The sequence below is a fragment of the Cavia porcellus genome, unplaced genomic scaffold, assembly GCF_034190915.1.
Source record: "Cavia porcellus strain 051 isolate PalLab524CR breed Dunkin Hartley unplaced genomic scaffold, mCavPor4.1 scaffold_24, whole genome shotgun sequence".
Lineage (NCBI taxonomy): Eukaryota > Metazoa > Chordata > Mammalia > Rodentia > Caviidae > Cavia > Cavia porcellus.
In genome coordinates, this window is record NW_026947507.1 from 11,568,837 (window position 1) to 11,584,230 (window position 15,394).

A 15,394-nucleotide genomic window follows, 5' to 3' on the forward strand; every position below is an offset into this window, starting at 1 on the left:
AGGGCAGCTCGGGGATGGAGACCGGAACTCACCTCGTACCACTTGGGGCGCCCTGGGGCCAGTCGGGGTTCACTGAGTTTGGGATTAGGGGATCATACTGCTGAGTTTGGAAGGATTTTGGTTTAGTGAGTAGTTTTTTTAAAATCAGATTAAAGAGATCCCTGTACTGAAACTCAGCTTTCAGAGTTCTAAGCTCAGTCTTCCTTGAGCAACCTGCAAGCGGGGTTCTACTCCTCGGCCCCTGACTTCTGCATCAGGGTGACTTATAGCAGCAATCTGACTTTGATTCAGAGGAGTTTTAGGGACATGACCTTCGGGAAACCGCCTATCAGGTTGTGTGGGCTGAGACCCTGGAGAGCTGCATGAACCTGTGAAACAGGCACTTTCCAAAACAGCCTCCAGGCTAAGGGAAGCCAAGCCTAGGAGAAGGCCTGAGGGTAAGCAGGTTAAGGGCGAGGGTTTGGGGTGGAGGCGGATAGTGATGCAGGGAAAGGAGAAGATGATCAGGAAACAGCAGCAATGGAGTACACTCGCCATGGAGGCAGAGCCTGGTGTAGTGAAATGTGCCTGAATCCTCAGGCTCCTACTTAGGAGGCTAAGGCAGAACTTCAAGTTCGAGGTCGGCCTGCGTAACCTCGCAGGGCGGGGTAAACAGCCAGGTAGCTCAGTGGTAGAGCACCTGTGGCTTCCAGCCTCGCAGGATCCGGAGGTGGGAAGAGGAACCGAATTAAAACCACTGGGCTTGCAAAAGGCGAAGGACTGTGAGAACAATGCTCTAGTTCTGCCCAGGGCTATGCTCCCTGACTGCTGGTTTTTCCCCTCCTAACAGAAGTGCTCATGTCTTTTGTACTCCGATACTCAGGTTTTTAGTATCTCCCTCTCTTAAGAGCTGGTCCTTTAGCACAAAGTAAAGTCACAAGGGAGATGAAATCTGAAGAATGTTGTGGACTCTACTTTGTTTAACCGTACTGATTTTCTTGAAGATATTGTGTAGGTTGCCTGCCAGCCACCTGCAGGGCCTCTCAAAACACATACCTGCGGCCTTTCTACCGTCTGACTCTTTTTTGCATCTGTATATGCTGACATAGGGAGAGATTAATGAAATATTAAAGAAAAAAAAAAAAAAAGGACAAGTCGGGTGTGTGTGAAAGGACGAAATAATATGAAGCAGGCTCCGGAAGGAGAAGTTAACTTTCTCTACAGCTCGGGTGACAACTGGAAAGAAAAGACTGTTCAGCTCTATGGAGCAGAGATGGAGCGAGGGGACTTACACTCTGCTCATCTCTGCACCATCAGTCACTTCAAGAGTACTTTAAAAAATAGTTATATTGGGCTGGCATGTGGCTCAATGAAGGAGCTTGTTTAGCATGTGCAGGGCCTTGTTTTTAGCCCTGAAATAAAAAAGTATTTAATACACCTAATCATGTCTTCTGGGCTTTTAATTTCCTCCTCCCCAAAGGACTGAGGCTGAGCCCTAAGGTCAATTATAGCTATAAAAGTGTAAGATATGCCCGTATCTGACTCTGCTAATCTCTATGGACAAAACAAGGTTTAGGATTTATAACCTTCCTCCCCCCCCCTCCCCCGTCACCCACCCATTAGTGGAGGAGGGATTGCGCTCCAGACGGTAGCAAACAAGGGCCCCGGCTAAGCAATGCTCCACAGCAGGGCAGGGTCTGAGGACTGAGGCCATTGAGTCCCTCTTGAAGACAGGGCCTCTGGCAGAAAGTAATGGCTGATAATGTGCACCATTATAGAGCAAACTGCAGAGACTGGACGGCCAGATCCAGATGTTTATCTCTTAACAGATTTTGAAGACAGTTTGTGAGTGAGAAAGAAGGGGGGGGGCAATGCAAATAAAAGCCTTGTGCCTTTGTTCCCTTAGTCATCTTTCTGTGTTCTTCTCATACTGCCTTGGAATGCTGACATTTCAGATGAAACCTCATGCAGAAGGCTGGGAGGGCAAGAAACATGTGGGAAAACTTTCACAGGACATCCTTGTGCCAACAGAGAGCACGGTGCTGCACCTTTGAATGTCTGCCTTGAAATGGTATGGGGCCCCATCTAGCAAGCCGTGGTGCTGCGCCAGAAGGTAATCTAGCAAGAAAGTTGGAAACTTAATCGCAAGGGTACATGCTGAGGAATACCACTGTAAGATTTGCTAGTTGTGTGAACACCATAAAGTGTATTACCAAACACCAAGATGGCCACGCTATCTCTAGGTGTACTAGTCCATCTTCTGTTGCTAATAATACGATTCCACAGATTAAGTTATAAAAAAAGACATTTATTCTGGCTCAAAGTTCTGGAGATAAGATGTCTAGAGGCAACATCCAGAAGATTCTTGCTGACAGTGTCCTAAGGCAGCATATAGCACCACGTGGCAAAAGACCAGGAGGGCACATGGGTTCTTCATGGTCATTGAATGATGTGGCTATATTTTAATTTCATTGATTTTTGTTCTTATCTTTGTACTTTCAACTATTTTGCTTTGACTTTACTTTTTAATTCATTTCCCCATTTTCCCTTCTCCCCTGGTAATTTGTATTCTTCCTTATGAAACTGACTACTCCAGGTACCCGATATAAGTAAGGTCATGCAATATTTCTATTTTTGTGACGCTTTTGCTTGGCATAATATCTTAAACCTTCATATACATGTAGCACATGTCAAAATTTTGAAATGAACTCCACATTTCTGTTGTTTTTTGTCTTACTAAACTATTTCAGATCAGTAGCATAGAAAGAAAAGTGGTGAATGTATGTCATTGTATTTTTTTTTTTTTTAATGCTGGGGATCAAACTCATGACCTTGCACTTGCCAGGTAGGTGCTTATGCCACTGAGCTAAATCCCCAGCCCAGTGTATAAATATCTATAACTTCTTGGATTGATGTCTACTATTAATTTTGGAAAATTAGTTGATAGCTTCCCTTTGAGTAGTTTTTTCATTTTATCTTTATGTGATTACAATTGCGTGTTATATTTTTCTACGTGTTCTCACCATCTTTTTGTATCTTTTTTCTATGCTTCAAGCTGATTATTGTCCCATTTTTCATAATCTTGTGTCTCTGTTGCTAAATATAGCTACTAAATTTGTAAATTGTTTTATTCAGTGTTAGACATTCAAATTGGTTATTTCTCAGCTCCTGTTTTCTGTTGAAATTGTCTTTTAATCACTTTCTTTGAATATACTAATCAAAATGTATCATAGTTTGTATCTGAAAATGATAGTATTTGAATCACATGTATCTGTTCTAATCTATTTTATCTCAGGTTTCATTCATCTGGTCCTAAATCAAAATGTATCATAGTTTGTATCTGAAAATGATAGTATTTGAATCACATGTATCTGTTCTAATCTATTTTATCTCAGGTTTCATTCATCTGGTCCTATTTTGTGGGCTGTTAATTTTGGGTTGTATATTGTAAATGAAGTTATAGAAACTAGGTGACATTGTTTTTTCAGGTAATTTTTTCTGACATGCAGATAAAATGTAGACATACCTTTCATTTACCCAGGGATTGCACTGATTCTAGGTTCTGCTGCATTTGCTTTCAGAGTTTATCCTATTCTGAGTATGCTCTTCCTCCAAGTGTTGTTTTTAAGGTTGTCAGTTCAAAATTTGAGGCATTTCCTAACAGTCTTCCTGTATGTAGTCTACTGAGCCTGCCACAGATTCTCCAATAGCATGTTTTAGTCTTTCTGTTCTATGCTACTGATCTGAAATAGTAAGACTCAAAACAACAGAAATATGGAGCTCATTTCAATATATTTTTTCTGTCTACCAGTCTGCTTCTTCAAGATGCCTTCATGTGTCTGTGTGCACCTCCAAACAGCTGTTTCTTGTCCATTTACAGCTTTTATCGTCTTCCATGGAAGGATTGGCTTCCTTGAGAATTTGCTTATTATCTTACATTATTCTCTTGTTATTCTCTCTTGTACCTAACTACAAGCAGGCTTTTCTTGTTCATTCTACTAACTGGGTCACTTTCTTGTCAGGGTCACTTTCTTGGACCATTTTTTGTTGCTGTCATTGAATACTACACACGAGGTCAATTTATAAAGGATTGGAACTTATTTAACTCACAGTTCTGGAACCTGAAAAGCCCGAGTGGCTGCTTCTGAGAAGGGCCTCTCATGGTAGGAACTTGCAGAGTCCAGTGATGGCTAGGGTATAATAGGTCAAAACAGAACAAAGGTACTAACTTGGCTCTCTTCCTTGATTTACAAAGCCCTAATTGTACCAGGAGGGTTCCACCATTATGACATCGTCTATTCTTAATTAACTCCTAAGGCTCTGCCTCCAAATATCACTAACATATGGCTTTAAAGATTAAGTTTCCAATACAACAAAGTTGGGGACACATTCAAACCATAGCAATCACCAATAAATTACGTCTAAATATTTATGTTAATTTTCTAACTTCATTTAAACTGACTTCTCAACAGCATTCGTTATATTTAATCCCTGATGCTACCTTGAAACACCCTACCGTGTTATAGGAATTCTGCATTATCTTGCTTTCCAGCTGTTCATTCTCAGGGTGTTTGGGAGGTTTTTCTTCACATCACAGGCCTGTAGATTTTTAAATGCCCCAGGCTCAAAGTTTTCTTGACCCTCTACTTCTCTACACCCACTCTCTTGGTTGCCTCATCTATTTCATATTTAAATAAAATCTATAGCAGATCACGTAGATAATAATTGCCTTATGATGCCTTGACTTACGAATTTTTAACTTTATGATGGTACACATTCAATATACATTCAGCAGGAACTAGACTTGAATTTTGAATTTTTCATCTTTTTTTCTGGCTAGTAATATGGCATAAGATCATTTGGTGATGCTGGGGAATGGCAGCACCAATCTGCAGCTCTAGCTGTCAGATGGTCCTGATGCTAAATAACTGATACTCTATATTGTACTGTGTGGTCAGCATTTTTTGGATACAAGTACTCAATTCATTATATGAGATGATCAACATTTTATTAGAAAATAAGCTATGTGTTAGGTGATTCTGCCCAATGTAGGTTAATTCTGAGAATGGCTAAGCTAAGCTAAGTGATGATGTTTTTAGGTTACATTCTAGGATATTTTCAATTTTTGGCCGAGGATATTTTAAATTTATAGTGAGTCTATTATGATTCAACCCCATTATGAGCTTACGCACACCTGAACATGCTGATAATTTCCAAATTTATGCCTACTGTCTACACTTCCTCCGCTATCACAGCTGCAAACTGTCCAGTTAATTCAACATCTCCACTTGGCCATCTAACATGCGTCTTAGGTGCGTCATGTCCCAACACTCCCAACCTACTCACACTCTTCCCAATTTCAGTAACGTGAACACCATTTCCATGTGATAATCCAAAAGCATTATTCTTCTTTATGTACTTGCATTCCATATCAAATATCATGATCTCAGATTTCAAAACTTAACTAAAACCCTGATTTCTCCAACCTAACCACCAACCTAATCTGAAATATGATTATCACTGTATCTTCAAAGCTTTGGTGGCTTATTTCACATTGCTGCCTATTTCCTAGAGTGCCAAAAACTGACTTGGTCTCTCAGCTCCTGTTTCCCTAATCTCATCTTCTATTATTCACCTTACTGATGCCATCCCATGTGCCCCTGGCCTCTTTGCTGTTTCTTAAGCATTACAACTATTGATTCTGATTTAGGCATATTTGTCTTCTCTTCAATCTAGAATTCTTCTCTGTAAATTTCATGATGTCTTTGTTTTGTTTTGTTTTTATACTGGAGTCTCTGCTGGCCTCTGCAATCGAGCCTTCCCTGGCATCACCATCTACAGCTGCACTCTGTCACTGCCTTGTTTTGTTTCTTCAGAGCATTTATTGCTAACTGATCTCATATCAGGTTTTTATTTGTTCATGATCTATCTCCTCCACTAGAATCTAAATTCTTTTAGGGGAAAAACTATCTTTTTTAGTCCAATGCTAAGAACATGTTATACAAAAAATACTTACTAGGTATTTGGAATAATAATAAATTCTTAGTGATTATCATTGTAAAAACATCATTTGAAACATATATTACATTGGGGTATTCATAAACGTTTACAAATAAACATGTATATACAGTTTGAATTCACTGAGAAAGATGTACTATGCAATCAGAAATAATTGAATATCTGTGTATTAGAAATTGCAAAACACAGGGATAATTGCATAAATTATATACAAGTTGAGAATATAAAGATGCTTTTACAAATGTGAATTTTAAATTTTTTAACATTCTTGTATTTTATTAAAAAATAAGAATCCTGAACAATGATCTGAAGTCATAAGAAAACAATAACAATATAAATTTAGCCAAATGATTTATCGTACTATAAAAATGTATCATTCAATTAATATAGAACTCCAATTTAGGTCAGAATAACATTAATGTGGATTCTTCTTCTTATACTGTTTACAAAATCTAGCAGTTTTTCTATGGTATTTTATATTTCCTAGCTTATTTTTAAATTTTTTCATTTCTCCTTTGGTTTTGGAAAAATTAAGATATTTTAATAAATGCAAACAAATTCGAAAATTGATATGAGAAATAATTAAATTTGCTTTTTAAAATTCTTAGCACAAATTCTGAAATATGGCTTATTTATTAAAAATTATTATGAATACATGGACCTAATTTTTGTATTATTAGTTTTAAAAACACCATTGTGACATAGGCATTATTTAACAATCTCTAAATCTCACAACATATAAATAAAAATTAAACAAAATTGGAATAATAAATGCTATGAGGTCACTTCTGGAAACAATAAGACAGCCAAATTCTTATAAAAACTTTAATGGTGTTTTATCTTCCAATCAAAATGCTTAGAAGATAAAATTCAAGATGTTTGTATCTCCTGTTTTTCATTTTTTTTGCCACTGATGTTTGGGTTGAATGGGGAAGCAGCTAGATGGTGCCTGAAAACTACAAAATAGCCTGAACAGTTGGGAGAGAGCAGAGTGTACAGTCCTTTCAGTAGCAATGATGGACCAGAGGACAACTAACCAGGGGCCCAATGTACAGATTCTTTTGACTACTTACCAGTATAGAAATTCCTCAAATTGGAAAACTGCTTTATTATGATTGATATTTTCTCTTAAAGATCTCCATGGCTAATGTTGAGGACTAATTTAAAAAATTTCCCTGGTGCTTCAATTCACGGTGATATATTTCCTAGAGTTAAGGCATTCTGGCCATTCAAATGAGGTCTCAATGTTTGCACTCCCAAAGAGGCACCATAACTGGAGAATGGAGTGGAGAACATAAAGGATAAAGTATCTACGGGGGGCAAACTACAGGTTCATTTGTATTTTGTCACTGTGATAAATGATAATGCTAATTATAGTGTCAGTACACTTTTCCATTTCCAGGCATCTATAAATAGACAAAAACAAATCTGTTTCCTTGTAGTCAGAGATGGGTCTGAAAATAATTTCTTATACATTTATATCATATATATTATATGAAATTTTGGTTTGGATTGATGGAAATTAGATCAACAAAGTATAAATACATGATGGAGAAGAAGAAATTACACTGATTTGAGATGTGAGATATCAAGATAAATCTAAAGACTTACATCACTATAAATTGTGTATATTTCTCCTTTACACCCTCCACTCCATCTTCTATGTAAAGCCAGACAGGGAAGCGTTCTTTGAAGTACTCCCAGGAAACAGAGTGAAGAGAGCTGCTGTTTTAAGAAACAAATGTTAAGGGCGTCCTTGTAGACTATGACGACAGAACAGTGCTGCTGCAAAGACTTCCAGCAAGATGGACACTTTCACTGAAATAATAAAGATGAAGCCACATGCGATAGACTTTAATGATGTTTATGTTCAGTTTCTAAAAAATCAATAAATGTGGTTATGTACACATACCAACTCCCCACAAAGAAGGTAATCATTATATAGTGCAATCATGTACTAATAAAAATTTAACTGACAAAAATAAAAATCAATAAATGTAAAGCATTTTTCAGTGGATTACCTGGATTAAAAATGAAAACTAATAAAACACAACTGGCTTAAGGGAATTAGCCACCGACGTTTCTCAAAGTGGTTCATAACTAAAACACTTTAACAAACATGAGAAAGTCAGAACAATGACCACGACAACCTGAATCCTTTTCAAATAGATTGTCTCAAATACAACTTTACTCTTTTCTGAAGAAAAAAGTGATATGTTTAGGGTTTTGATGGAATTATTAAGAGAATTAGAATATATATGCTGACGCACAAACCTATAAAATGGATTCCTAGATAATATACTCTTACGTAATATTAGTATATGAGTACATGAATACACTGATCGTACACATAATTGATAAAGTGAGGGAATTTAAACACACATTAGTATCTTCTCCGTAAAGCTTGAAAAACCTCAAGAATGCTTTCAGTAAAGAGCAGTGGGTCTGACCTTTATTCTCTGGACAAGGCAAAGTGTTCAAAATTAAGTCGCTTGTTTGCATATCTCTAGGGTAGTCTAATGTCTCAGACTGTCCGATAAACAGATAAACAGGATAATACTTGTTCTTCAACTTTTCAAGTGTAAGTCCACAGCTCTGATGAAGAAGTGTCAAGATGCGACTTGGAACCTCTTTCTTGAAGCCAAAGTTGTCCTCTGAAAAGATTTAGGGAGGTACTGTGAACCTGAAACCCAAACCAAAAAAATAATTCTCATTAAAAGATTAAAACATCAACCTTTCAAGAGGATTGTTTTATGCATCCCATGTCGATGTTACTTTTTACCCAGAAGAAAATACTTTATTCATTGTCAGTTTTGCACAAAGTTGGAAAGGACTACACACAGACAGCCGTTTGGAGTCCTAGGAAAAAGCAAAGGTGCTCTCACAACCGGGCTCACGCACAGGCCATGTGTTCTCCCCTGCTAGGACCTCAGGGGTGGAGCCTGGAAGTCCAGGAAGTTCAGCAGGAAGCTTGGGCAGCTCCTCTATCTTACAGGAGTAGCCACTCAAACTGACTGCAGAGATCTTTCCCACTACCAGACAATATCCCTACCCTGGGATCTTCGTTCTTTTTTAGCTCAGAACTTGCAAGGCACAGGTAGTATGACTTCATTATACAGTGTTACTGATTAACAATCTTTGGTGTGTGTTTTCCTCTGATCATCTAAAATTATGTTAACTAAATACCTAACTGCACCATGGATGTCCAGAGAAATACTGTTAGCACAAAGAATGATAGCTAATATTGCTAAGGAACCTTAAAAGCAACAAAATGTACAGTAAGGAACAACTTTCAGTACATAAGAAATAATTTAAAGGGCGAAAGACTCCCTGAAATCGTTATACCAAACAATTATAGAAAGGCTTATACAGCAATAAATCTGCTTAAAGTTTACTTAATTTTTGGAATTATAAGATATTAAAAATTGTCCTCTAAACAACATATTATCCTTGACATTTCAGATTATCTATAATGTAAATAGTTTATAATTTTTGAGTGGATAGCATATGCCTGTTATCCAATGAGGCCCATTTCATAGATCTTCAATGGTTATTAACCCATATAGCCTATTAGATGAGAAGAAGCTCAGAACAAGGCAGGTGAGGCCATTTCTAAGAATGGGCAGCTCCTAGATGGCAAAGTCAGGATGGAAACCTGATACCAGATTCTAGTGCAGTACATCTTGTGATTATGCTCTACCACCTTCATGGAATTAAAAAAAAAGAAAAGAAAACATTGTTGACAGTTAAAAAATCAAACATCTCTGGTTTGCATTCACTCTAACATTATTCAAATCACACACGTGTGTAAATGGGCATGTATGAATTTACTTAATTTTTATTTTTTGTAGTCATAGAGATTGAACCTACGACTTCACACTGGGCTACATCCTGGAGTTTATGGTTTATCTGTTTATTTGATTGTTATTTTTTGTTTGCATTGTGAATCCTATTTCTTTTTTTTAAATTTAGTTTATTGGTACATTTTTGGTTCACATAATAGGGAATCTGGACCTGTATATGACATTTCTTAATTGTTTTTGCTTTTCCCACTCCTACCCTCCCTTAACCCTTTTATAGATGAGAAAGCTAAGGGTCTTGCTCAGGTGCTTACCTGCCCAGGCTGGGTGTGATTTCATGAACCTCCTGTCTCAGCCCTCCAGGGGTCTAGGATTACAGGTTTGCACCACCATATGTATTTACCAATAAAAGATTATGTATCTATCTGTAAAACCCTACACTATAAAATAATTAGCAAGTAAGTATTAATTTTCCTCATACATCTTTACCATTACATTTTCAAAGGTGATCTAGGTTGAGAATTTTCTTTACAAGAAAAGCATGGAAATCTAAGAGCACAGAGAGTGAACTCTTGAAAGGCAAAGGCAGGATTTCTGTCTGTCTTTCTCTCTGTGTGTCTGTCTGTCTGCCTGTCTCTTTTCTGACACTGAGACCCTCTCTCCATACATTCAACCCAACAACAGTAGAGTTCCTGTCTGAGCAGGCTTGCTATCAAAGGAGTTTCCGATGTCAGGCTGCAGAGCACAGATGTTTCCTGTTTCTTCCTACCTGGTCAAAATAGGCTGATCAAGTTAGGTAACCTTCAATTTCAGTTTTTAAAACTCAAAATATTACCATTACACAGTTAACTTGATAGGTGGAAAAATCTGACCTGTCAAAACACTCTGACCTGTCCACGTGTGGTGGGCAATTTCCATCAGGGTCAATGAACCTTTTCGAGGTGTATCCGACTGTTAAGAGGAAAAGAAAATGATGGATGAACTTTATTTTTTCAAATTTGTTTTAAGAGTCAAAGTTATGATTCACAGAAAACCCACCCGGAAGGTGTGAGTTGTGCTGGGCCTTGAGAGCTGCTCCATGGTTCTTTCTCGAAGAGGTGATCGTTCTATGCAGTCAGGCACTGCGCTTAACACCCGGCTGGGTGGATTCCTTCCTCTGTGCTGAATGAAGGACCATGCATCAGAAAATTGATAGATATTTCAGCCATTCGCGTGCTTATTCACTGACATGCTTATTTGGAAATTTCATTTAGATATCGCTAAGTATATGGGCTATTAAAGATAAATAGCTAACTATGTCTAAATTACAAAATTATTAATAAATAATTATTAAACCAGTTAAAATGGTACCATGACAATAAATAAACAGAGATCAAAAGACTTAACCACAGGTACAAATTTCCTATGATGAATGTGATCAATATGTATGACCAATACATACTAATAAAAAACGAAGCTTGCAAAAAATAGCCACATAAAATTATTACTATTAAATTACACCAAAAATGTAATTTTGAGTTTGTGAAGCATCAGACTTACTTATTTGACATTTATCTCCTTTCAGAATTTCCTAAGGAGAAACGTAAAAACGCTGCCACTCTTGCTCTCTGGGCCTGTAGTGTACTGCAGTGCCCAAGCTGGCACAGGGTTAGGTCAAGAGACAGGCAGATCTGTGTTCAGACACTGCCACTCAGCTTGGCACTAAAACACTCTTGGCTGAGTTGGGATTTTTGCTCCCCGGTGCCCCAGTGTTCTTAAAACCAGGATCCTTGTGCATTTTATAAAGTAGATTGGAGTTTTTCATATCAGGATGAGGCCTCCAGGGGAAACCCGGCTGGTCATACTTCCAGCAGCACCCTGTCCCCAGACTCGCTGTGACAGCAGGACTGAGCGTGAGTGAAGCTCTACCTCTACACAGCAGTAAACATGCCAAAGGTCAGCTATAAAAATGAGAGCTGATAAAAAATGATGAGGATAATAATTTACTTGGCTGTTCATCTGTGCCTGGTACTATTAAAATGTATTTCTAATACTTTTATAATAATTCCTTGAAGAATCATTACCCTTTTATTTTTTGTTTGCATTGTGAATCCTATTTCTTTTTTTTAAATTTAGTTTATTGGTACATTTTTGGTTCACATAATAGGGAATCTGGACCTGTATATGACATTTCTTAATTGTTTTTGCTTTTCCCACTCCTACCCTCCCTTAACCCTTTTATAGATGAGAAAGCTAAGTCTCAAGGAGATTAAAGTAATTTGTACCACATCACAGTTGGTATGACAAAATCCAAACACAGACCGCCCTTCCTTTGATCAAAACTAACCTCTGTCCTCTCCCTATCACTATGCCACCTTGACCATCAGACATGTCCTTTCTGATTTCAGTTTTCTGACTCAGTTTAAGCCCCATTTTTATTTCACACAGTGGTGAGTTAGTCCTCTCACCCCACATAAATTCTCATATATAATTTGCTTCCTAGAAAGACATTACAAAGACAAGACAACTAGTAAGATCATTGCCTATGCTACTGGCTTCTCTGGGAAGTACCAAGATATTTTTCTTTGTCTTCCAACAGATTACCTAAATAGTTGCTATTAAAATGACATTCTGTCTTACGGATACAGAGCGGGATCCAGAAAGTGCTGTGTTCTGTTCCCCAGAGTCTGAGCCAATTGGAGGCAACCGGCTGCGGGAAGTCTGAATTGGTGGGGAAGACAGGTGGTCTATACCAGTTTGCCTGTAAAAATATAAGGAAATGCAACTGAATACCCATGTCCAAAGAGACACAGGAGCAGAACCTACCATGAAGCTCTTAAACTGAACTGCTGATCACAATCTGCCTTCCAGATGCAATGCTCAAGAAGAACACACTTCATTTTAGAAAGGCAGGTGCAAGGCTACTGGGACAGAGATCTGTGCCTATAGTGGAAGTGGTGGGGAGGCTGTAAAATGGTTTGACCACTCTAGGAAGCACTCTGGCAAAGTATTTCAAGAACCTTAAACATATTTATAACCTTGGCCTGGTAGTTTTTCTTCTAGGACTGTACCCCTAGGAAATAAGTTAAACACATGCTTATTCAAAGAGGTGTAAGACGGGGTTCACTGTACATCATCAGAGTAGAAATACAAAAAAAAATGAAAACTTGCACTAATAAAGAAATTAATACTTAATAAATGATCATATGTAGGGAGTGGCTTCGAATAGCTGCTGCTGCCCTGCCCCTCCCGCCTGAGGGCATTTTGTGTGTCAGCCTACATTTCCCATGATCCTCCCCTTGCCTGCAATGCACATGACAAGCAAACTTCCTGTTTCAGCCTGCCTACATTACCCATAATCCTCTCTTGCTTACATCATATAACCGGATGTGACGATGACCTATCAGATTAAGCCTTCTTCCTGCCTTTGGCCTGCCTCCACCCTATATAAATTGTAGCCATTTTAAAAATAAACAAGACTTGAATGGAATCCCGCCAAGTCTCGGTCTCTCTTTTCTCTTGCCCTGCCCCCATCCCGGATCCCCTCTCCAGGTGAGACCCATGGATTGATCCGCGGGCCGGATCAATCATAGATGCATATGATAATTTGTACTCATTAAAAAATCATGCTTTTGAAAATATGTGATAACATGGAAAATATGAAAAGTTAACATCAAATGAAAAAGTATATGAAAAAGTGTTACATTATACAAGAGTCAACGCTAATAGTAGGAAGAAAACATGATAAAGAAGAAAAAATACAATCCTAGACAAAACTGATAGGAAATTTATCAAAAGCTGTCATTTCTATATTTATGTGTGATAAAAACACAAGTGATCTTTGACTTCTGTTCACAGTTTTGATACTGTCATGTTCCAACAGCAAACTTTTGGTACTTAGGTATATCTAGGAAAATATTATTTATTATAATTATTATTATAATACATATTATTATATATAATATATATTATAATACTATTTACTTAAAGTGAGTGACAAGGGCTCAGTGACGGAGAGCTTGCCTATTACAAGGGAGGTCTTGGGTTTGATCCCTCACCCTACAAAAAAGCAAAACAAAGTGGAAGAAAAGAGAAAGGGGAAGAGGAAAGAAAAGGCAGAAGAGAAGAGAAAGCAGGAAAGAGAAGGAAGGAAAGGAAAAAAGAAATAGTAGAAGGCAGCATAAACAAAATCATGGAAATAAGAGGACACATAACAGGTGTGTCTATGGTCACAAAGAAGATGAGGCTGCCAGCTGGTGGAGGGAGACAAGTAACTCGCAACAGTCACGTAGGCACAGGGAAGGTGAGATCTCCTCTACATAGTGCAAGAAATTTTACTCCTGCAGAATGCAATTTTAAAGCACTATTAGTTTTAAAGATGAGTCCACCAACATCCATCCAAGAGCACCCTACCACCAGAGATTCATTTTATTTACGAGGTATGGTACACTGACTTTTCACTCTGATATACAGGCCTGTATACTGCTGGAATAAAATTAGTATTAAATACTGAAACAAACTTATTAGAAAAGAGTCCAAATAAAATCTGATAGGAATCCTCTGTCCAGAATTATCCCTGAATCCTAATTCACAAATGCCTCTATTTTACGGGACCTTTAGCTTACCATGAAAGAAACAAGACTTACAGTTTTGTTCCCCTAAGAATTTCATCACTGTACACATTGGGGGTTTTTATTCTCAGTGAATCTGACGTAAGAGAAGGCAGCCTCCTGTGCATCACTGTTTTCTTGGCAGAAGTCTGTAATCCTCTTGCATCTGAGCTCCGCCCCATCCGGTGACGAACAAAGGAAAAGGCCCCAATGCCTGCAGCAGATGATTTGTCCTCCTGCTCACTCCTGGGGGAGGGAAACCCGGTTATATAAGTGCTGTAAGAACACAGCACAGAGAACACATTCCCCTGAGTGTTTGCTGAGTGAATGGACAATCATTTCCAACTCTACGCGCAAGAAGAATCACTCACAGGAAAAAAAGAGCTACGTTTCTTACTGTAAGTAATCAAATAAAGCCCACAGATTAAGATTTCTGTTCTCTATTTTGCTTTTCTTATCTCCCCAACTTAACATGCAACAGTCATTTTTTTGTAGTTGACTTTAGAAGAATTTGCTTTTGTTCTTACATGCTGGCTGTGCTGTCTCTGGAATGTACTTAGACACATCTGGAGCCTAAGATTAAAATGGAATCTTCCTTGTCACGTGTACCTGCAGGCCTAAGTGCTCAAATATGTTACCAACTTAGGGCAGTGGTTGAGCAAGTCTTACGTACTGTGTTCTGTCTGCAAAATAGGTAGGTCTCTGCTGAAGAGGTTTGGCTTGAATTGTCATCACACCGTTCAAATCACTACAGAAATTGTTGGAGAAGCGATGAATCTGAGCAAAGTAAAAAAATAAATAACATGATAAATATCCACTGCCATTACAAGTATTGATGCACGTCAGGAACCAGGAGGAAACAAATTACACAGACTGGCTAATCAGAGAAAATTTTAGTAAGGAAGATAGATTGTACACATAGAAATCTCATTTTATAAGGTTCAAAATGCATTTTAAGCAAGGTAGGAAATGCTGTACTGAATTTAACACAGCAGTTTAGAGAGAGCA

The 15,394-nt window shown here is 38.0% G+C and overlaps 1 protein-coding gene across 6 annotated transcripts in view; it reads right to left on the bottom strand.

The window, feature by feature from the left end:
• Positions 1–7,836: 7,836 nt before the first annotated feature.
• Positions 7,837–15,394, bottom strand: part of Fam149a (family with sequence similarity 149 member A) — a 64,146-nt gene continuing 56,588 nt past the window's right edge. For 3 of the 6 annotated variants that reach the window (XM_063234637.1, XM_063234635.1, XM_003469164.5), the window contains exons 9-14: positions 15,060–15,163; positions 14,423–14,632; positions 12,417–12,537; positions 10,836–10,958; positions 10,670–10,748; positions 7,837–8,680 (exon numbers count right to left, since the gene is read on the bottom strand). In XM_063234637.1, the coding sequence (XP_063090707.1) occupies positions 8,607–8,680; positions 10,670–10,748; positions 10,836–10,958; positions 12,417–12,537; positions 14,423–14,632; positions 15,060–15,163 (711 nt within the window). In that variant the 3' untranslated portion in view covers positions 7,837–8,606. The remainder of the gene's footprint in view (positions 8,681–10,669; positions 10,749–10,835; positions 10,959–12,416; positions 12,538–14,422; positions 14,633–15,059; positions 15,164–15,394) is intronic. The other 3 variants (XR_010042559.1, XR_010042558.1, XM_063234636.1) reach the window with 3 other exon arrangements.